The 25,172-nt window shown below is 39.0% G+C and overlaps 1 protein-coding gene across 1 annotated transcript in view; it reads right to left on the bottom strand.

Annotated features, from left to right (window-relative positions):
• Positions 1-10,721: 10,721 nt before the first annotated feature.
• The window catches only part of Npc2b (Niemann-Pick type C-2b), a 40,633-nt gene continuing 26,182 nt past the window's right edge, over positions 10,722-25,172 (bottom strand). The window contains exons 2-4 of the mRNA XM_071597855.1: positions 19,730-19,837; positions 13,243-13,439; positions 10,722-11,228 (exon numbers count right to left, since the gene is read on the bottom strand). Of these exons, the coding sequence (XP_071453956.1) occupies positions 11,145-11,228; positions 13,243-13,439; positions 19,730-19,837 (389 nt within the window). The 3' untranslated portion in view covers positions 10,722-11,144. The remainder of the gene's footprint in view (positions 11,229-13,242; positions 13,440-19,729; positions 19,838-25,172) is intronic.

Here is a 25,172-nt window from a genome sequence, read left to right as displayed (position 1 = left end):
CGCAATCAAAACGACAATCTCTGAGGCTTTGGAAATAATCAATAGATGGTGCTGCATGCCCGCAAATTTGTTCTGACTAGCCAATATTTAAATATAAGAAAACGGCCCTTCCTTTTTGAACATCCCTCCTAAAATGATATCGTCCGCGGGGTCGAACCTAAATCTATGTAAATATTCCTGTGTTATATTTCCCGTTAATTCCCCCTCCGACTATTCTACTCTAAAAATTGAAGAAGTTATTAAACCTTCCTAGATGAAGTTAGATGAATGTAGGAGAGAGCAGCAAAATCTGTTATAAGAAAAAGAAGTTTAAGAATAGCTAGAGGTTCAGTCCCTTCATGCATTTCTTGAATATTTACATGCATGCATTTTTTATTGGTAGGACCATGTTTCACAGCCGTATTATAAAATGGGAAGGACTTTACTCTTGTATCCATGTTTTTTGTCAAGCTCAAGCAAAAGCATACGATGGAGTATATAGAAGAGTGGACCATATGGAGAGCTCTACGACAAAGAAGAACTAGATGGATTGGACATAAATTGAGGCACAATGGATTAGCTAGAAACATAATAGAAGGAGAGATCCCGCAAGGATGGCCAAGAGACAAGTACATAGGGCAAATTAAGGACGTAAAACAGGGAGCCTATCAGAGTGTGAGGGAATTAACACTGAATAGGGAAGAATGAAGGGCTGCAGTAAACCAATCTTAGGATTGAAATCCTGATGATGATGATGACTAGCTTCATAAACATTACTAGCTATAGTTAATAGTATCATACCATCGTTTTTACAGTACCTCTAACTATTGAGAATATTCTGTAAAGTATTTACTCCTTCCATATTACTTCCTTCGTGTCCAAGGTTGGGTTTTCCTGTAATCTTCAGGTTTATATTGGCACATATATTACCCTTCCACTCCCCCCAACGTTTGTACGTTTTTTGTTATAGTACTAAAATATTGATTACCAAATATTTAAACACTAATTCAAATGGTGGTTTGATAGTTTTGGAGTAAAATTTAGGCAGCCATGATGATATGCTCGAGCAAAACGATGGATTCACAATATATCATGCAGGTTACATGTTAATGGTACATCATAGTATGCGGTACATGGATGTACCATAACCGAAAATATTTGTGTATGGTAGATATATATATATATGTTATCATCATAATCAGTATTTCAATCCTAAGATTGGTTAACTGCAGCCCTCCATTCTTCCCTATTTAGTGTTAATTCCCTTTATTATAGTGTTTTAATTTAATGTTAATATATATACATGTTTATATATATACATATATAAGAGTGTGTATGGTATGTATGTAACCGAAAATATCTGTGGATGTACCATATACTATCCACAAATATTTCGATCATATATTACATGTGAAAATATTAAAAAAATTATGAATTATCAGTACAATCATAATTTAATGCATATTTAATATTGAAGTAGTTAATATATTTTCTTCGTAATAACTAATAAACTAACCTCACATGCTTTGCTTTTATCAAGTTTTATTACGCTTCTTATAAAATATAAAAAATAATATTCAAGCAAGTGTGATTATTATTCAATAAATGAAACATAAAACTATTATACTTAAATGATTGACACTTATTATATTATTGGCTCAATACAATGGCTTGTATATCTGGGTAGCCAGTGGTCTTTTCGTTTTCTCGCATATATATTGTATTTCAGAAGTGATATTATCTCATCAAATATGGAGTGAGATGTGAAAAGACGGCGAAGTTGAGATATGGATAAAGGAATCCATAAATCTCTCCAAGGCAACCGTATCTCCCTAGTGGCCAATTATATCGCAAGAGAGCAATATGAGTCACATTTCACGCATTTTTCTGAGACTTAAAAGTAATACCCCCGTTAGTAATGCATGTTTGGTATTTGGCCAATACGGTCGAAGTAAAAGTAATGAAATAGTAAATCGTTTAATCTTGGTGAATTCGAACTATTGATGGGCGTTGAAGTGAATTTACATGGGCAATAGAAATGAGTGCGGGATAAATTTAGTAAATTTTTAAATTCTGACTGTTATTCTCTTCATTTTGAAGAGAATAACTGTCAGATGAAGTCAAGCGTCCAGTGAGAGTACAAATGAAGGCTATTTAATCTGACGTTCATGAAGATTTGGTATAGAAATCACTCTTCCCAGAAGATAGTCCAGTGGTTACACATTCAGTTAAAAAAAGCACATGCTGGTATTGGAATCAACGGATATTATGGAGTTCGTATGATGCTTTCACGCCAAGGCCATAGCCGATTCAAAAATCGAATTAGTTCCTGAACATTATTACTTCTTTATATCACTGAAATAGTTTATTGTACTTAATAACTAGTTTAAATTCCTCAGTTTGGTTGGCGCTCGTTTTGAAAGGTGCGACTAGTTCCGAGAACGGGAGAAAAACGAAAATTAAGACAGATCACGTGGAATTAATAGATAGGGAAGCGTGATGTTCCGTTGGTGATTTATGGATCTTAAAATGTACGAGGGTCATCCGGAAAGTAGTACCCGTTCGTGCCGCATGAAGTGCTGACGACGCGAGTAGCCGCTGGACGAGGTCAGATAGCTTCAGTGGCTTGTCTGCCTTCTCTGAGCCAAGTTGCGTGACGCTAGCATTGCCTGTGTTGTTTCTGTGATTGTTTACAATGTTTAAAAAAATTGAGAACGCCGCCAGTTGTGAAGTGAGGGCAGTGATTAAATTCCTCAATGCAAGAAACGTTCGCCCATGTGATATTCATCGCCAATTAAAGGAGGTGTATGGAGACAATGTAATGGACGAGTCGTCTGTTCGGCGGTGGTGTCGCAACTTCAACATGGGGAGGGGGAACACACACGACGATGAGCGTTCGGGGAGACCGTCTGTCATTACAGACCAACTGGTGAGCTCAGTTGACGAATTCGTGAGGAACGATCGGCGCGTCACAATTGATGACATCTGTGAGCATTTTCCCAATGTTTCTCGAACAATTGTTCATGAAATTGTTAAACACCATCTGCATTATGCAAAAATTTGTGCAAGATGGGTCCCTCGCGTATCTCAATGAGCTGGCGGCGAAGGACTATGCAGCAGGAATACAGAAACTTGTCACACGTTATGACAAATGCCTTAATTTGCTTGGAGATTATGTTGAGAAGTAGTTTAAAGTATCCTCTTTCAAATAAAATTTTTTATGTTTGTTAATATTTACTTTTGTGTCTTTATTTCACGAACGGGTACTACTTTCCGGATGACCCTCGTATTTATATTTTTCTACTTTTTCTTACGTATTCTACAAGTGAGCGCTTGAGGGGCAATACATCTAAGTGTTGAACAATGCAGAAGAGTGTTAAGCGACGCAGTTTGGGCATGCAATTTATAAGGGTGTTACAACAAAAGGACGATAACTATCGAAGAAGTTTCTTTTTTTTACGAATGTCATTTCAGTGGAACAGGTATTCGTATAGATATTATTCTTTTCTCTTACGTTTCATTATTGAGTAGAGATATATGAAATCACGAGTTAATTGGAAGCATACAAAAGTTTTCCTCCTCATTAGATGCTTAAGGAATTTTATGCATGAGGCGAGACACATAATTTAATATATTTTTAACTTCGATATTATCACATCAGAATGCCATTAGGCTCAATATCAAACCAAAACCATTTTGTCAATTTCTGTCAAAATTTGGTAAACAAATCCGGAGGAAGAAAGATTACAGGCATTTAAAGTGACAATTGATGAGCATGAATGCGCCTTCCATATGAATACTTTGAGGAAGTGGTCTGGATGACATCATCAACAAGATTAAAGATGAACAAATTCTTCATCCTGTGCTTCCCTTATTTAATTCGTTAAAGTATGTTATACTTAAATGATTCGGATGAATCAATATTTATCGTTTCCAAATGAAATTAGGGAAAACTATCACGAACATGGAGGTGAAAAAGGAAATTTCTTTCTTAAAGACATTGCAGTTTAGGTTTTTAACGAAGCGGTAATCATATTTGGTATTTATACTTACTATACTTGTTTTGGTTTTAGCGATGTAGAATAGACTTTTGACTTAAACTTAAAATGCCATGAATATGCATGATGTTCATGCAATTATTTCGAAAGCGTCCTAAAATTATAGGTAATACCAGACTTCTGGTCTTTCGAAAGGGGATAATTTTTATTTGGTATGACTCATCCTAGCTTTAAGTATAACAAACAGGTAGAATAATAAAGGCAGGTTAAGGAAGAACAGGTAGGCAGATAATGAATTCCAAGTTGTAATTCCGAGTTGGGGTGCACATAGCCTTTTTAACTGCACCACTTGTTCCCCGAGCAGCCAAGACAAGCGCCGTTGTTTTGACTTTGCATTCAGAGTCTGAGAATTCATATTAAGGTCAAATATGATGCAGTTAGGCCGACTTTTTGAATTTGTTTCCATTCATTTTGAGGAGAAAAAAATCTTTCATGGCGAGGGTCAAGGAAGATTAACTATTTCGTGTTATTCCAGATTTTCTCCTGTATGTAAGCAGGAAGGACTTTTCTGTTGTCTTAATTGAAACTTCCCTGTGGTCATTAGCACAATCTATGCCGAGTAATGCTGTTCCCTCCTCCTCAACTCACCTTGAGATGATCCAGTAACCAATCGATTCTTTCGAGATCTAATCCTTCGGCGATGGCCACCGTGACTCCCTCGTAGCCACCGTCAGGGCCGACCCTCACCCTCCGCTCGGGTGGTAGGGCCGACGCAACAGCACCAAGCAACATAGAAAGCAGCAGCGTGAGCACCACGCACCAGTAGTCCTCGCCCCTGTCCACACGGGAGGGCAATGGGTACATCAGCAGCCGCATCTCTCGCATTGTCGTCCGCCTAGAGTTTTTTCGATCAACATTCACACAACTCAGAAGGGACACCAATCTCGAGTGTTTGTTTCACCGATGTGCCAGAGTGATCATAGTTAGTTCTACCTCCCTGGCCCCGCGAAATCTCTTTTAATTTCTGTTTTACTCTACACTCGTATCTTCTCACGATATTTTCCTCGCGATGTATCTGCTCTTATGATTTTCCATCGGTGGAAATGTCGGTTAATTCATTCACTCCTAATTCACTGCGACACACCACGGTCACAAATCCAAAGATCGGTTGCACGGCTGAAAACAATGCTCGCTTCACATTTATTCCATACAATACTTGTGAAAAAGGCTTGAAAAGGCCACAATATCAGGTTAAAGATCGATTACTTTCACTTCGTGTTTTCCTTGAGAAATCTAGAATGGAGGCTTGGGATTAGCTGGTGATGTATGGGGTCTCTCCGGAGACTGAATCTAGAACTTTCAAGTCGGTAAACAAACACGTCTCGATAGGCCACCACACTGCATCGAGGCAAGTTTTCCATTTATATTATATATGGCATGTTTAATAACCGCCTTTGGTTCAAATATTCGGAAAATATACAACCTTGAGGTTAATTCGCAAGCCTTTCTCGTCTCGAGCTCGATTAATCTTAGCTCCAAAACTGAGAACGTACAAGCGTGTGTGTAACATGACTCTCCTTGGTGTGGCAGAAAATAATTGACGAACATGAAAGAAAAGACCGTCTCGACTCACCTGCGTGTGGACTGAAGGGGGATCAGGGAACCCCGACACACTGTCCCCACCAGGTTATCGTTATCAGTTTCCGCTATATCTTCTCATAATTCCCCTTTTCGATTGGTCGATAGATAGGTTCTCTAAGGAAACAAGATTACGACTGCCTCATCCCACTGCGGTCTGCTTTCGCAACGCTGGTGAGGCATTGAACAGCCGGGAACCAGCCAGTCCGCTGGTTTTGCACAACTTGAAATGTATCAGAAAATCGGGGCAGATCAGTGAGCATACCTCGGAAACGCATCACGTACCAACCTGCAAGTAACTCATATCATTAAACTTCGACTGAGAGCACGCAAAGTAATGTGAGGGTGCAGGGCCTGCTAAAATGGTGACGGTGCCTCCTAAATGCTCTTTTTGGCACCTTTCTCCATTTTATTTGCTGTGAGACTTCCTGTCAGACTCTAGAAACCAAAGTCTCCGAGCTATCTTATTTGCCCTTCAGCAGGTTTTGGGAGCTGATTACGTTAGAAATGACTATGCGAACTTTCATGTTTGTTTGATTTTTTTCCTGTTGACAGTTTCACTTTCTATTAGCTAGGGTTTACATTATTGGGTCAGTTTGGCATGATTCAAAGGCTTGTGCATCGTTGATATCGAGAGCCTGCCCCTATTGTCGCCTCAACAAAATTCAGATTCAAGAAGCGGATTAAATCAGAACTATTGTAGAAAAAAGAAAGAGGACAGGAGTTATCAGGCCACGCTAATTAGGACACATTTATAGTGAGTGCACAGCACCTGTTGTATTTATCATTTTATGTTCTTAATAATGATTGTAAAATAAATAAAAATGAATTAAATTACCTAACCAGCAGATGAAAGTATTAAATCGAACATTTATGCATTTTTTTTATTTATTCATCTTTTGTAATTATGTGTAAAGTTGATTATCTCCCACTCTCCTACTGTTCATGCGAATGAGTAATGTAATCATTCCATACGAGTAGACTTGTCTTAAAGAGAATGGATACAGGTTTGCAAGAACATTGAACTGCTTCAAGATTTTAAATTTATCATTTCCCTAAGCAACTAAAAATACATGATTATGTAACTATAATGGTATCGTTAAGCATTTCGTTACTTCATAAAAAGTAGTCTCTATACCTGAGCAAAAAATATATATTTATATTTTGAGCCTTGACAATATTAAGTACTTTAAGCACCATCTGACGTTTCCATCTGAAAGTTTTACCTTTTGAACACTTTCTTCTAAAACTTTCGTCGTTTGGTCATAACTAATGTTGTTTACACTGATTCGAAAATTTTGTCTCAGCGAAAAAATGGAGTAAACTCGTAAACATTTTCGTGCAATGATTTTTACGGCTTTCGACGTGGATTATCAGAAATCGATCAACTTTCTTCCACTTTTGACAATAAAGCCCCATCCTTTGCCACTGTGAATTGCAGGTGTAATGAATTCTATCGTTGCCACCGTTTGAGCAGAGACGAAAGTCGTGAAGGTCGTCCAAAATCAGTTGTGCCAGAAAATATTGACGGTGGGCAAGAATTAGTAAAGGAAGATCGTCATGTGACTTATCTTGAGATTGAGGCATCATTGGGGATTAGTATGACGAGCATCAATAAGATATTGATGCTCGACATACTATGCATGAACATTTGTGCAACTGTGAACAAGATTTTTTCGCGTTGTATCCCGCATGATTTGACAAAAGCTCAAAAAGATGCTCGTGTCAATTGGCGCAAATAAATGCTCAAGATATACAATCGCGGTGTATCAAAAGCTGTGTATAACATCTTCACAGGTGACGAATCTTGGATTTGAGCTCATGGGCCCGAAACAAAACAGCAATCCACTGTGTGGGTCTTCCAAGATGAGCCAAACCCGAGACTAACAAAATGATTGGTGAAGCTTACGGGGACTCCACTCTGTCCTACTCACAAGTTTCGAGGTGGTTAAAGGCCTTAAAGGAGGGCCGGGAAGGGGTGCACGATGAACAACGCTCTGGGTGGCCGTCAACCAGAAACCCGACAACAACGCGGCTCGTGTTTGATAATTGTTGGACTCTGACCGTCGATTGAGTATCAATATGATTACCAATGAACTGAACTTGTCGTCTACTATTGCGTTTCGCATGGTTACTGAAGATTTAGCGATGAGGAAAGTGTGCGCCAAGCTCGTGCTCAAAGTGTTGTCAGACGACCAAAAGACCAACAGAACGGAAATTAAAATTGAACTTTTGCAACGTATTAAAAATGAACCTGATTATTTGGACGTCATTATTGGTGATAAAACCTGGGTTTTTTAATTCAACCCAAAAACAAAACGGCAAAGCTCTGAGTGGCACAGCGACTAGTCCGTCAAGCCCAAAAAGTCAAGAATGGGCAAATAAAAAGTGAAAAAAATGCTCATTGTCTTTTTAGGCAGTAAAGAAGTAGTCCATTAGGAGTTTGTTCCTCAAGGACAGAGAGTTAACGCTGCCTACTACGTGGATGTGCTGGGAAGACTCCAGAAGTTGCATCCCCGAGTGCTCTCGGACGAACAAAAGGAAACTCGCGCGCGGATCTGCCAAGAGCTTGCCTCAACCTACTTCAGCCACCCTAAAGCCCTGACTCCACCAGACTTTTTCCTCTTCCAGCGTCTCAAATCCTTGCTGAAAGGTCGTCACCACGGCTCGGTGGAAGCGTTACAACAGGCCGTGACGAGGGGCCTTAGCAGCATTCCGAGCGCCGCCTTCCAGAAGGCGTACGGGGCGTGGAAAACCCGCTGGTGGCGGTGTGTGGAAGCACAAAGATGCTCTTTCGAAGAATTTTAAGTGAATATATTAATACTGGTAATAATATTTTTAAATCGATTCAGTCGTACTACTTTTGGGACCGACCTTGTTTATCAGAAAAATCCTGTGCGATTTAAATTTAACGGTACTTGGTAATGTGAAACATTTTTGTTTCATTTTACCAATTTTTCACGAGAAAAACTGATAATTTCTCTTTTGGGATGTTTTAGTGTTTTTGAGACTATTCGGAGAAGAACTTAAGGTGTAAAATTCAGGTTGTACTTTAAGAGGAGTCATTTCCTGTGCCAATATTTTACGTGGGAAGCTTTACAATAGAATTTACGGAATTAATGTCCGCCAGATTAACCTTTGTAGCAGGGAAAGGGAGCATTAAATTGGGGTCAAAATTGAGATAACTTCTGTGATGTGAATTCGAAGCTAGCCACATGTAAAACGATTCATCCATCAGCCTCGACCTCGACTGCTTAATTTCAGCCTTCCATTCTCCCTGTGAATGTTATTATACCCCGGTAACTCTTCTTTCTTAACCGCCTGTTTATATGGGAGGCGAATTAGTCTTCCCATAAGCACTAACCTTTCCTTGTTTCCCTTTTATCATGATTCGCGAAAAAAGAGTCTCTCTCTATATCATCCATCAAACTGAAATAATGAGAGATAGAAAGAAATGAATTTTGAAATGAAGTATGAGGTTAGGCTGTGTCAGATATGGAAAAATCGTAGACAACCTTATTCATTGACTGATGGATTAAGCCGAAGAATTAGGCCTTCATCCCGAAATCCCCCACCTCAATCCAATATGGCAGCATTCCATCAGGAAGATGACCTAGGCTTCTCCTGCGCCTTGTTCCTTGCAATTGGAATAAAATGCAAATCAATCCAACATAATCAGGCGAGATGTAGCGGAAGTTCATCATCATGAGGAAAACCAAATATGCACTTTTCCACGGAGACATGATGAGCGATTCCATAAGATTTCTTCCACATCTCACATTTTTTTCTCGAGGTGTGCTGTATCCATCTGGCTCTTCCCAACATTTTTTATGGCGAAGTTAACCAAGCGAAAGTTTTACAGTAATATATTGAACCTAACATTTCCAGAAAATAAGAAGAATCTGTGGAAAAACTGACGAAATTTTACATTGGATTAAACATCATTGATGACATTAAGTCATTTAGCCTCAAATTCAGAGGAAAAACTTTTTTTTGCATTTTTAATAACTTTTCAGGAAGACGAAAATGAAGGTTGAATAACTGCGGTAGTTCAAGCATTTTTTATCTGGATTCGTACAAGTAATCTACATGAATATGGTTTTTATTACAGACCGTGATAGTAGCCCCTCCCCCACACTTAACCTAATGAACTCATACGGCTTCTCACGACCATTCAAGACACTTGTGTTTTTCTGTTACTCCTTATGAGATGTAGTACATTCGAGGATCTTACTTTTTTATGTGTAATATCTTCAATACTATTAGTAATCTCGAACGACTGTCTCAATGGTCTAAGGGGGAAAGCACTGGCGATGTACAATTAATTGACTCGAACACCATCATTCACGAGGAGCTACGACTTTGTAGTAAATAGGTTTTTAACAGAAAGTGCCATGATAGAGGTTGTGGAATGCCAATCGGAGATTGAGAATAATAAAATTTTGCTGCAATTCTACCCTACCTTAGCCAATTTAGCCTTGTGCGATGAGCTATTTTAATGATTGTGTTTCAAGTGAATCTTTTTGAATTCATAGTTTGGGGAGAAAGCCATGGCATACATTCTTACCAAGAGCTGCGAATTCTCCGAGTTGCTGAACTATTTCAACACTGCGTCCGTGAACAACATTCAAACTTACTACTTCTTAATATTCGAATCGCCGTATCTCTACCATAAGCTCCAGTATATTCTTCTGTGGTCGCCTAATCATGAAGATTTTATTTTAATTCCCGGCCCCTCAAAGGTATATTAATCAGGAATCGGAAATTTTGATTCAGCATCTGATCCACAAATTTATCGTAGTACATTTATTAATTTTTATAGTATGTACGTTTTCAAAAATGAAGAAATTAGGACCCACACCATTTCTCAGTGAGGCTGTTCGTCAGCTTATCACACTCCTTGAGAAAATAGTGGAGTAAGAGAGGGACATCCTCCAAACACCAATGAAAAATTCAGAACCGACGTGTACGACGTTGAATGTGGGGTTTAAGTTTTCGTTGCTGTGCGTTACATGCGAGGACGAAGCCGGAAAAGGGAATTGAACATTTTAAAATAAAATATAATATTAGAAAGGGATTTGGTAAGTAAGGTAATTCAAAATTCCATTCTATGAAACTAAGTATTTTTATTCACATTAATTATGAGTCAGAGAAGTCAAAGAGCACAATCTAAAAGAGAGAATAAAAAAATGGTAAAAACAAAACATTACACTCTAACTCATTAACACAGTTTGCTTGGGACTCCGCGATACACGAAAGACGATTCATTTTCTTCACTTTCCACGAATGAAAATTATTTCCATTGTTATTTTAGAGACAGGAATCAGTGATGAGTATTTTGGTGATTGGCCGGACGGTCATGGACACGGGCACACGTGCGCACACTGCCACTCGATTTGAGAGGTCAGTGCTCCTAAACGGGCCGTGGATCACAGATTACACACGCATTGCGAAGTGGGTTTGTAGCCATGAGCGGCCCATGTCCCATTGAGTCTCTTCCGCGTGAATCTATAAGGGGGGCAAGTTTGTTCAGATGATCCTGGAGTCGACCTTGAAGCAGAGCTGGTCCTTGCCGCCAGGGTCTCGGAGAGACCACTGCACGGTGGTCTTGATCTGAAAAAATAGATAATTCCGTTAATGTCGTGGAATGGAAATTTTATCATTTTATTAGTGTTGATCATATTCAATGAGACAATTTTCCAATTAGGGGTAATTTGGGCGGATACCTAACGTCCAACGCAAATCGTCTTAGAAATCAATGCCCATTTTTCATACGTTACTCTATTCATAATAAGTTTGTAAAAACCTTCAAACAGTCCAAAATAACCAACCTTTTCCTCTCCCTTGTCCCTTACCCGTTAATCTCACGTTTTCCCCTCTATCAAGACCCTCATCACCCAACTACCACTTTCTTTATCTCTTCCACCCATTTTTCCTGCCGCAATCGAATTTCCCTTGACGAGTTTCATAACTCTTCCACCATATATACAAATTCATAAATTAATCTCTCCTCCCTGTCACACTAATTCAATCTATCCATGCCCACAATCTAAGCTCACTGTTTTTTTTCAAAGACCAAATTTCAGACACATAAAGCCGGACACGCTACGTGGCAGAGTCTTTATCTTTTTTTTTACGTGATGTAATTATCCTAATTCCTTTCCGCTATGATTCATTTATTAGTTAAAGAAATTATTCCGTTGATTCCGCGAACGTTTTCCTTCCTACCCCTAATGTGTAAACTTTTTCCACCGGCTCTACATTAATCCCATCTAAATTAATTTCCGTTCCTACTCCATGCAAATCTCATAATGATAGTTTTCGATTTAATACTCTTCATCCCATATGGAAATATATAATTTTAAATCTAGTATTTTTTCAGATTAATTATTTAAGAATTCAATTAATTTAATTTTCAGAATTTAATGAATGAAAAAAGGTCGGATATGATGATTTAATTCAAGGAGCTAATTTAAGATCACAGGACTGAAGATGTAAGTCATGGAAAATAATGCATCTCTTAATAGTTTTTCGTAAAAATTTATCCTTTGAAGATCTCATGGAAAATATTGTTCCAGTTGTTAATAATATTCCCTTGAATGAATACTGTACGTACTTTTATTAGTTTTAATTTGAAAAAGTATAAGTGTATATGAAAATTTTCCATCACCAAATCGTACTAGAGCCATTAATGCACCTCTTTCCTAATAATTGAAATTGAATAATTAAATTTACTTGCTTTATATTGTTCTTATAATTGAAACCATTACCATCTTTTTAATTTCTCTTCTGTATCTCTTCAAACGTAATCAATAACATGTGAAAACATCGCTGACGCCATATTTTTCTTTGCGTTGCGATAGTAATGTCCATCAAGTTCAGTGTTCCAGCGGAAATTTGGACGCAATTTCTTAAATTGATGAAAGTGATAGTTTAAAAGTTTACAACAGACTTTAGGAGTTACCACATTATAATAACCAACCTCCTTTTTTCCAAACGCTCAACGGACTTTCTGGTGAAACATTTCATAAAACCTAGGATTTTCATAAAAATAAGACGTCTACTTTTGCACATAATTTATACACCAATGAATTATGGGCCAAGAAAAAGTATACGATGGGAACATCAGCCTACATATTTTCACTAATCACCATGGCATGTTTGTCATTGAAATGCCATTTTGACATACGTTGCACGCTAAAGAAATTTACACCTCATTAGCATACGGTTTATTTAAGTAATAGCAAGGCTCATAGATAGCTGTGTGCCTGCAATGAGCATTAATAAACTACGTATACTCTTAATTTATGTCGTAGCAAAAGTTCCACCGTTTCGATGCTTTGGCTCGTGTAAAAGAATACATTTACATAAGTGTTAATACCACGGAACATTAGTCACAAAAATTATATCCGACAATTCATTTGAAACGAGATATTTTAAAGAAAGTATCCTGAACTGAAAATTCTTCTTATCTTAATTGTTCTCTTTTTATCTCCTCCATCCGGCTTCTTAGGCGTTCTTTAATAGTATTATACGTTGATGATACAGGTACGATGCGATATGATATACACCTCGTTTGCACCTGTAAACGAGGTGTGGTCCTTCTATCACACTCGCAACTACTCACCTTGGGATAAACTTCCAGGACGTCGAATGAGCTCTTATAGTCGTAAGTGGTTCCAGCCTTGAGTGGGCAGCCAGGCTTTCCAGTGGATTCCTCGAAAATCGTGTCACAGGCGCTGGTTGAGTCGACGCCCACGAAAGGCAGTGGGATGCCCAGGACGTAAGCAAACACACTGTTCTCTAGCTTTTCCACGTCGTTTTCTGAAATATTTAAAGGAGTGGTCTTGTACTAGGGAATTAATTTGAAAAGCATTACGAATAAATTATATTGTGCATTTTATAACACACGTAAAATCGTTTTGGTTGATATCTCTGGGGAAATCTTAATAAAATAAGAGGGACGGCTTTTTCTTCAAGGAAGAATTAAAGTTAGGTGAAGAATGAAGGGGGTAAATTTTCCGAACGAATATGAATGTTCACTTTTTGTACAACATGAGGAAGAAAGTGGGGTGCATGGACGCGGGACTGGGTGAACCTAAGAAAACGCATTAAAAAAGTTATTTGAAATCATTGTGATATGAAGCATGACTCTGCATGATTCAGAAGATTGATCACGCATGAGAGAAGATGAGCATATGCACGTAAATTATAACGACGGGGGAATGAAATAGATAAAAAGAAAGGAAAAAGAATGTAAGATTAAGGAGGGCAAGAGAGCAACTAGTGGGAAGACATCAAATGAAGGCGAAGGGGAAATATTGAGAGGCAGTACTATAGGAAGCCTTAAATAGAAAGAAGAATGTAGGATAAACGGAGAAAATAAAGAAGGGGAATGTGAGTTTTCAACATCAAAAGATGATTGCGTAGGAAATGTGATATTATTCTCCATAAATATTCAAAAAAAGTGTACAGGAAAGAGCAATATTTAAAAAGCCAAACTCCAAAAGCCATACGCCTCGAGGTGTTTCTGCTCTTCCATTTATGGTTCGAAAATGGAATCTATAATCTAGTATATGCATTAATTTATTCATAAAATTTTCATAGTAATGAATTCAAATTCAATGTCTGTTTCCAGTGACGTGTATTTAGCAGTAGTAGAAGTATTTAGGGCGGACGACGTGCTTGAGGTGTGGAAGGTCACTCAAAATGACCCTCCACAGAGTACCTCAAATAGAGTCGGGATACCACTGAAAAATATTTGCCGCCACCGGGATCCGAACCCGGACCCTCTGGGTGGAAAGCCAATATGTTATAGCCACCGCATCATCCCAATAGGCACTCATGACATATAAACCCCAATTAAACATAATTCAGCCACATTATGTGGCACTTCTCGAAAAAAGGTGTCATGATTGGAAGTGAATTGAAGATAGACACCGAGGGAGAAGTTCAAAAGTCCAACTCCTTATAAAGACAAATGAATTTGCCCAGATATATATAAGACATATCCTTGGTCACCATTGAGCTTCTGCATCAAAATGGTAAACTCTCAAGCCGCCACTAGGGTGCGGCAGGGTGTGATTCCACACCATAGAATACAAATAAGGCTCTGCTAGAATGTAAGTTACCAGTAAAAATGAAAAATATTTCATGTAATGGAGGTAATGCTAGTTTCAGATATATGCACTACGGTATCTTAACACAAAATATTTCTCTGAGCATGCAAGAGGAGCGGCTGCTAGTAACAAGAAGAAAAAGCATTAGATTAAAGCATTGATATTATAGGCTACTAATAACTTAAATATAATTTCCCCAAGCGCACTCGTTTGCAGTTTTTCTGATCCCTTATCTTTCACAGGAAAAATGAAATCTTAAAGCTATCTGTTCCACGCTTAATCCCTCTAATCTAATGTTCATGGTCCCTCCTACCATAAAACAAAGGCGCTTATAATGCATTTTCAACACGATTGCTGAAAAGACTCGCTTCCAGCTAATGCACGAGATTTATTCCCTAAGTCAACCTTCATTCCGTGAGTGATTACCACCGTTGTTCCTCTGATAATTCAGATTCGATGCTACGTTTATCATACGCTTTTATGCATGTTTATAAAAATATTGAAAATATATGTATAAATTTGCATTATAAAAAAACGTCATATGAACTAAACCAACAGAAAAAAATACGGATGTAGATGCAAATACTGAGAATGTCTTTTTTCACCTGCCACTTATTGTAGTCAATCATGAGATGAACCCGATAGTACCGTATTAATAAGAAATCACCAATAAATTTTTAAGAATGTTGCCGATTATACGTTTAGCGGTCATTTGATTAAATGAATGGTTAATTGAAGTATGTTTAAATAGCAGCACACCACTCCCGTGGCAAGAGTACTTCTTGGAGAATGTGATTAGAATGAAAACGTCAGAGGCGGTTATCATTATCACTATCGTTTACAAGCCAAAACATTTTACTTTTCCATGAGCACGTTTAACTGATACTCAGAGAAACTGCTAATGTGAAATTAAACTACCAATAAGTGCTCGCGTATGACTAACGCACGTTTCGGAGGCATTTAACCGAGGCGCATGTAAATGGTCAAACAAATTACGTGTTGGCAGATTTTGATTACATGGGAGACGCATAAGGCAGAATTACATACAGCAGAGCTGCCTGCAACTCATAATGTCTGTAGACAAGACATTGCCATTCATTAGTACTAATCTTTTAACGTAGTTCTTAAGGAAAATGATTTGAATGAATTGGCATTACGCATACCTATCCCCTAACAGAACCCAAATGATCATCCTCATATGAACTACTAATTAGCCCATGAAATCCCTTTCTTCCACGTTTTCTTTGACCCTTAAATAGTTCTGCGGGGATGCAATGTATCTCAAAAGCCCGTTTTATTTAAATTTCCTTGACTCCCTTTCTATCTCGCAATCAATTTTGCCTCGATCTGTTCTATCTATATGACATTCACTACGTCTAAACGTGCTGGCCTAATGCATTTACCATAAATCACCTCTAGTATTCTATTCAACTCTCTTGAATTTTTACTGGGTCAATTAATAACTTTGATAGTGTACATCGAATTTCCCTTCCTATTTCCAGATGGTACTTTCACCTTCCTGTAGGACGCGTCCTTCACATTGCTTCTTACGCCTATTTATTTTATACTTTAGTTTATTATTGAACTATTCATATTTCCTCATTCTTAGTTTTGTGCTAAGATTGTTCTATTTCCTTCTATTCTCTATCTTGCTCATCATCTCATCTGAAATGGATATTTTTCTAGTAACTTCCCTATTCACTCATTGTTCTTGTAGTATCGTTAACAAATTTAGATCTCTCTTTGTAGACATATTCCTATTCTTATTCTCTTTTACACGTCCCCCTCTCCTTACTCATAATCGTCCCGACTGCCTCCTGGCAATCTTTTCTTTTCGTCCCGGTTAATGCTCCTACTTTCAATTTCATCAACCGCCTTCCCTGTTTTATCATCTTTAATCTGACGTTTAACTTCATTATTACTAAATTACGACCTAAATCTGCATCCGTCCTCGTGGAAGTGTTTTTAATTACGCTGTTTATAATTCTGTGCCTAACATAATAATGCAGTCGAGTAACAATATTAATGCAGTCGAACTGATATGCTTCTGATTTCTTGGGCATTTTACATGCATATCTACGCCTATTGTGGTGCTAAAACCATGTGTTCGTTAACATTAAGCCCTGTCTCCTGCAGAACCCTCCCGCTATCTCCCCGCGGTCATTCCTTGTTCCTAAACCGTATTCCCATACCTCGCTAGCCTCTATTCCTTCATCTACTGTCACGTTCCAATCCCCCATCACCATCAAATTTTTCCTCCAGGGACATACGCATTTTTTCTTCTATTTGATCGTATACTCTGTTTATTTGATGAAGTTTTCTCGGGTCTTTCACCGGGCCAGGAAAGTCATCATCGTCCTAGATGAGGACGATGCACCAGTCGAGTATCGAAACGTCGGCCAACATGAAACCCTGACTTGGTGGACGATCCGAGAAAACTTCATCAAGCAGATACGCCGGGAAAGCACCAGATCTTACTTTACTCGGTTTATTTCTTCCTCCCTATGGTTACTTGCTAGCAAATATAGTACATCTGAGTAATGACCAAGTTCGTTGGGTCAGCTTTTATCTCTAATAATGTTGTATAACTCGCCTGCTGCATGTTTAGCCACAATCAGGTTTAGGATGAAAAATAACAGCTAGCAGATTTTGCGTCGTTTAATCTTTGAATTACTGTTTTCTCGATGTCAAAGAAGTTACGTCATATTTATTAAAGGGATAATGATCATGGGAAATAAAGAACATCTAGGAGGCCTCTCGGCGATTGTTACCTGAAACTTTACTCTAACCTCGAGAGCAATTATTTACGCATTAAAGTAGGCGAGATAATTAAATTCCATCTCCAGTTGTAGTGGGAAAGAGAACACTCTCATGCCAATTGGATACAATTTTCAATCGATTCCAATAGGTTGGGAATTTTCTCTCACATTATATTCATTCTGCGGATAATCATTTCATGGCTACTTGTTTCTGCAGACGACTTCGATATACTACCTTGATCAAAAAGTTCCCGGAATAACCACCGTGTGGCGCTCCCATCGTTCCGATTTGAGTTCTGTTTTTTTTGTTAAATTGGTACATCTGTTGTTGATATTCCCTTTAAATCTTAGTGTCATAACTTGACATTTGCAAAAGTTACGTAGCCAAGAGTACATCTATCTCTGTGTGTGTTGGCGATTTTTTACAATTTCAGAAATGGATTTAAATTTGCAACAACGAACTTGTATTAAATTTTGCGTAAAAAACGGATTTAGTGGCGCACGGACGTTGGAAATGTTGGAAAAGTGTTTCGGCAACGATTCTCTAAAAAAAACGGTCGTTTACCAGTGGCACGAGCGGTTCAGAAGTGGTCGTGAGTCAATCGAAGATGATGAACGCAGTGGCAGACCATCGACATCGAAAGTCGGTGAAAAAATTGATAAAGTAAAAGAAATGTTGGTCAATAACCGCAAATTAACCATCAGAGAAATAGCGGAGGACTTGAACATTGCCTATGGATCCGCCCAAGACATTGTGCTTAATGATTTGGGTTTCCGTCGTGTAGCAGCAAAGTTGGTGCCAAAAGACCTCAATTTCATGCAAAAAAGAGACCCTGTTGACGTCGCAAAAGACATGATTTGCGAGGCTGAATCCGATCCCACATTCATCAAAAGGATCATTACTGGAGACGAGACGTGGGTTTATGAGTACGACACGCAGTCCAGACATCAGGCAAGTGAATGGCGTTCACCAAATGAGCCGAGACCAAAAAAACCACGTCGTTTTCAGTCAAAAAAGAAGGCAATGCTGACGGTTTTCATGGATTACAACGGTGTAGTGCATCATCAATTTTTGCCAGAAGGCCAGACAGTAAACAAAGAGTATTATTTGGGCGTTATGAGACGTTTGCGTGAAGCAATTCGCCGAAAGAGACCAGAAATGTGGGCAGGAAACTCGTGGATTTTGCACCATGATAACGCACCGTCGCACAGTGCTATCATTATTCGTAATTTTTTGACGAAAAATGCAACAAATACCATCCAACAGCCACCGAATTCACCTGATTTGGCTCCCTGTGACTTCTTTCTGTTCAATCGAGTTAAAAAACCATTACGGGGAACGCGTTTTAGCAGCCGAGAGGAAGTAATGGAAAAATCGCAGGAAGCACTGATGGACATACCGAAAACCGAATATAAAAAATGTTTCGAGGATTGGATCAAGCGCTGGCATAAGTGTGTTGCAGTCGATGGGGATTACTTTGAAGGGGACAATATAGATTTAGATGAATAAACTTGTATTTTTAATTTTCTGAATAAATTCCGGGAAATTTTTGATCAAGGTAGTATGTGCCAACGTGTGTACCATCTCATCAAATGACTTTAGACATTTTTTAAAACTTTGTTAAAACGGGCGAATCTGTATTCGAATAAATAGCCGCCGCTAGATCAGTGTTTATTGCACATAATTGATGAAAGTGAATTTTAGCGTAGATTAATTTCCTTTGCATCAAATTTCACCAACAAATGTAAGCCTTTGGACAAATCTAGAGTAAAAAACTGTATAGTCCGTTAACCTTTAACTAAATACGATATTTATGAAGAGAAATCAATATATTAATTGGATGTATGAAGTTACCGAGAGGCAATAAAATACTCGAGACAGAGAGAGAAGAAAGTTTATTCACTATGTAGAGGGAGGATAGTATGGAATTTTTGGACGGAATGATGGAGAAAGTATGTGGAGTTGAAGAACGGTTTATCATGATATAAGCTATAAGAGGGTTTACCGTGGCGTTAAACAGATTCGCGCTGTGCACTAGTACTTGAACCCTAATTAGAACTCTCCCACTATTAACAGTAGTCAAGAGAAAACAGCTAATTGTTCAAACCAGATAGACTGCATCACGAGAATTAATGCACTTGAATATTAAGTCATAAAGTCGGTGTATTTTACGTAAACTTGATATTTACAGCGCTCATCTTCAATTTCGCCACTGAACAACCTGAAGTAACTTACCGGGTTTAAATTTGAATTGCACCACGATTTTCGTACTCTTCTTCAGCTTGCAGGGCGGAAGGGTGCAGCCGCTGATTTGGATGAAGTCTGTGTCCTCCAACACCTGGTCTGAAAAAGGATAAAGAAAAGAAAAAAAATGAGTAGAAGCTTCGAAAAAGAAACTGCGAGCACCGTCAAGAGCGCTTCTTAGAAATATAAAATATCGAAGAAATAATATCCAGCCCAACAGGTTGAAATATTTTAAAGTATATTTCCGGCCCCGATGGCGGCGGGGTAACGTCCTCGTCTGGACGACCCGCCTAGGTGGTGTTTCCTCAACCTAGGGCTTGGATGTATGTAATTGTCAAATAGTTCAAATTCAATGTTCAAAGTCCGATATAAAGGTCGAATTGCTGTTTTCGGACTTACGCAAAATTAATAGACGAATTAAAAAATTCAGGCAGACCGTTAATTTTACAGGTATGTCGTGATATTCCAGCTTTCACTTTAATCGGGTGCGACAACATATATTTTTCCAACGCCTTCTTAATTGGGAACAATGATTATGCTTTGAAACGTGGAAAATAAACAGATCCTAGGGAGGTGAAGGTTTTCGCAGCGATTAATGTTTTCTCTGTATGATTTTTTTATGGATTCCCAAAAAAAGATATAGGTATACCATCAAACAATTTGAAGGAAAGCTACTCCATTATAACTTAATTTCGTGCAATTTGAAAATGAAATTTCGTTTCGTGAAAATGTCACGCGAGCCTAAGTATACTTTAGGAAAGGAAAGTGTAGGCTAAAATGGGCAGAGAAAGATCCCGTAGGAGATAGATGAAACGTATAACAGCTGATATTAGATGCGAAGAATACCTGATGTAAGATATGGAGAACATGATTGGGGGTATGTATAGATCAAGTGTACATCTAAATTCACACCATTCTTTTGAATTGATGACCATCGTTGATTTGAATGAAAATAGTGGTACGGGAGGACCTTTGTAAAACAGTTTAGAAGTACCTTTGCTGAAAGACTTCCCAAATCGTTTATAATGATAATTGGGGCATGTTTTCACAACATTTGCTTTTATAAATGCATGCAGTGCCTAAGGTCAACAGAAAAGAGAGTTTGAGGAAGCGAAAAGACGGGCGAGTTTCACGACGCTTCATTTCACACGAATGAGTGGGGAGGGGCGGGTAGGCAGAGGAATTTTTTCTCATAAAAACTTTATTTTTCTCAATTTATTCATTCGATTAGTATCGGTTTCTCTGAAAAAGTCGTCGTTTGACGCCTAAAATGGGTTCAAAAGTGAGTCAATAGATTCCCTGGAAAGTTTTGGTGATAATAATGGAATTTGCGTTCGCTGTACCGTTTCTTTGTTGTTTTTTTTACAAATCCGTTTTAATAGGGTTTCCATTTGGAATGGAGTGATACAGTAATCGGCAGAAAATTTTGACGTGTTCCTTGCGAAATTCCGAGCACACTTCCCGGATACCGAGGGACTTTCACAAATCCGGGCAATCTTCGTGCCAGATCTGCGAGTTTCGCGGTATTTTTTGCCAAGTCACCCGTCATTGTTTTCGAAAAATCCCTCGAGGAAGGAATCTACTTCGTTTGAAAACGAATCTGAGCGTCTTCTAACGAACTAAGTAAATTGCGATCATATGTCACTATTTTAGTGAAATACGATCGGAACCCAGAACGTTACTATTCAGAAAGCCATACAGTATCCCATTTTTGATCTTAACCCAAACTTTACCTCAAGTGCCTCAAAATGGTAATAAAACTTCATACGGAAATGTTGACTGTGTTTAAAGGGCGAATATGTCTTCAGAACTTGATTGACGATGGGCTCTCATTACTAATACTCTGTAAGCACCAAGCTCTGCCAATTGTGAAGACGTAGTCCGCTGCTGGAGTATTCCGCCAGCTTGCGGTCAGGCATTGTCTCCGTCGTACTCGAATGGGGTCTCTGAACTCTTAGGGAAACCCAAGCTTTATAATTGTATGCATGCCACACAGATTCATCTGAGAAATCGTTATTGATACAAGGAAAGGAGGCACGAATGTGTTTTTATACCCGGCGTGTCGTCAGACGGCTTGATTACTCCGTTTCTTTTTTTCTTTTAATGACTCGAGGGTGCTTGGGAAGGATTCCCAGAACTTTCGGGAAGAAATTAAAATCGATGCGGAGAAAGCGATGGCTTCGAGATGTGAGACCAAGATTACTTCTTCTTGAGAAGAGATCTGAGTCATATAGTAAATTTTTACATGGAATTGCTCTCTATATAATTTATTTATTAATTAATTAAATGTAGAGCAATTGGATGTATTATTTTTATGAGCAGTTGGATATATTATTTAAATGAAAGGATTATTCGAGAATGAATCATTGGCTTCATTGTTTCGAAGTCATTCAGGAATCTTACCGTACGACGGAGTGCACTGGAGTAAATATAGTATTTCTCTCGTGAGATCTTCTACATCATCGACACACACACACATATACAGGGACATACATAACGCAAGTTGAAGTTAGCACACATTGATCTACGGACAGTAAATAAAACTGAAAAGGAACAATTGTCACCCTGTCGTTTTATTTATGGCTTTTTTCTCTCCTTTTTTGGAAAGAAATTCTCGCATTCATTGTAAAACGCAATGTGACGTTGTACTCGTCAATCTAATATGACACCACCCATGGCATGAATAGCGAGTCAATAAAATTTTTCGTCAAAAAATTACGAATAATGATAGCACTGTGCGACGGTGCGTTATCATGGTGCAAAATCCACGAGTTTCCTGCCCACATTTCTGGTCTCTTTCGGCGAATTGCTTCACGCAAACGTCTCATAACGCCCAAATAATACTCTTTGTTTACTGTCTGGCCTTCTGGCAAAAATTGATGATGCACTACACCGTTGTAATCCATGAAAACCGTCAGCATTGCCTTCTTTTTTGACTGAAAACGACGTGGTTTTTTTGGTCTCGGCTCATTTGGTGAACGCCATTCACTTGCCTGATGTCTGGACTGCGTGTCGTACTCATAAACCCACGTCTCGTCTCCAGTAATGATCCTTTTGATGAATGTGGGATCGGATTCAGCCTCGCAAATCATGTCTTTTGCGACGTCAACAGGGTCTCTTTTTTGCATGAAATTGAGGTCTTTTGGCACCAACTTTGCTGCTACACGACGGAAACCCAAATCATTAAGCACAATGTCTTGGGCGGATCCATAGGCAATGTTCAAGTCCTCCGCTATTTCTCTGATGGTTAATTTGCGGTTATTGACCAACATTTCTTTTACTTTATCAATTTTTTCACCGACTTTCGATGTCGATGGTCTGCCACTGCGTTCATCATCTTCGATTGACTCACGACCACTTCTGAACCGCTCGTGCCACTGGTAAACGACCGTTTTTTTTAGAGAATCGTTGCCGAAACACTTTTCCAACATTTCCAACGTCCGTGCGCCACTAAATCCGTTTTTTACGCAAAATTTAATACAAGTTCGTTGTTGCAAATTTAAATCCATTTCTGAAATTGTAAAAAATCGCCAACACACACAGAGATAGATGTACTCTTGGCTACGTAACTTTTGCAAATGTCAAGTTATGACACTAAGATTTAAAGGGAATATCAACAACAGATGTACCAATTTAACAAAAAAAACAGAACTCAAATCGGAACGATGGGACCGCCACACGGTGGTTATTCCGGGAACTTTTTGATCAAGGTAGTACGTTACAAAATAGAGGTGAGGTCTAACCTCGCCAGTAAAATCAACCGTCGTGCTTGTTACGTGATTGTATTAATGACAGCGAAGCGAATTCCAAGCATATCGCCGGATGCTATAAATAGAGTTATCCCATAATTAAGAGTTATGGATTTTTTTGGCTGACCTCAGCATGATTTAGCCTACGTGATTTTTAAGTTTTAATGAAATGCAGGTAGAGCGCAGCTTGGTTTATGAGGGGAAGACAAAACTCCTGAAAGTAATGGCGATTATGCTTCCCTTACATTAATACAAGTTATGGGGACATGGCAGTGTGATGGGCAGAGTGCTGGACTTACTGTCCCCATGGCCCGGGTTCCATTCCGGGTGACACCTCTAGACAATGACCCTCAGATTCACTAAAGCTGTGTGATTTTTCTGGGACCAGATCTTACTACGAAACCGAACACGGCACAGAGAGGGGAACTGCCTTTACCTGATGTGTGAATTTCACTGGCTCTTGGGCTTAGCACTAGGTGAGCTATACCCTTACCTATCAAACCAGCCTTCGGATTAATAACTGTTGTTTGGCAATTGAAGTATTGCTTTTAAGTTCATATGAAGATAGCTTGGTCGATAACATATCTCCATCCATATTAGGCTGATCACAATAATCTCACTTCGCTTTGAAGACATTAAGAAATGCCCTTGCTCATGATCAAATACCATACTTTATCATAAGAAGGAAGTAATATTATACTCAAATAATTACCATTCAATTCATTTATGAGTCATCAATTGCTTGTTAGTCAGATTCCGTTTATTTTTTAAACGAATTGCACGTGCCAAAGAAAGATTTGTGGCTATTGCTGAACTTTACCACAGCGTAATAGGTACTTTGGACTTAATGAACGATGGATTAAAGCATGTGGATCAGAATAATAATGTAATGTAATGCAAATGCATTTTATTCAAGTAGTTCTTAGCAGTTTAAAGTCCCTCAGAAGACGAGATAGTCCTGTGGTAGTTGAGGTAGGCGCCGAGACCATCCTCTCTGAAACTGTCTGACAGTCAGATTATTACTGATACGTAAAATTCCCCTGGCAATCATCTGACAACAGTTCCGGCCGAATTCAACTCGTCCGGAGCTTTGGTTTTTTACATTCGGAGTTCAAACAAGGGAGCGTGCCAAGGAAGAGATCGCAAAGGAATTCCACGCCGAAATGGTCGCGTTCTCCATGGAATGGATAGAAGCGCGAAAACAGTCGCCCCTTGCGAAACAGAATCTTTGGAATGGACGCGGAGTCTCTTCTGTGCTTTGACCGGGTCCCCATGGGGAGCACGTCTCACTTGTACGTGGGCATCGCTCGCGTGATGATAAAAGGTCACATCCCCGATGAGGACAGCCTCTCTCCAAGCACAGTCTTCCCCCGGGGGTGTGACCCTTCCAGTCCGATACGGAAGCAAATGGCGTTTGTTTTGAATATCAACACTCACGGCATGGTGGCCTTCTGCTAGACTTTCTCCACATCTCCCCCCCCCCCCCACACGCGCACCTACCTGGAGGGTTTCATTTGCGGGAGCTGGTCAAGAGCATCTGCGCATGCGCCTTAACGAGAGCCTCCGAGGCATGGAGGAGCATTTTCGAGTGTCTTGAATTGAAGTCTCCACTACTATGCGATGGGGTGACGAGGTAGCTTATTCGACAAGGGGTTTGGCCTTGCTGCTGGCCGGAGGTTTCCGGG

Source organism: Hetaerina americana, unplaced genomic scaffold (genome assembly GCF_022747635.1).
Source record: "Hetaerina americana unplaced genomic scaffold, ioHetAmer1.1.p SCAF_9, whole genome shotgun sequence".
NCBI lineage: Eukaryota > Metazoa > Arthropoda > Insecta > Odonata > Calopterygidae > Hetaerina > Hetaerina americana.
This window is presented reverse-complemented; position numbering and strand designations above follow the sequence as displayed.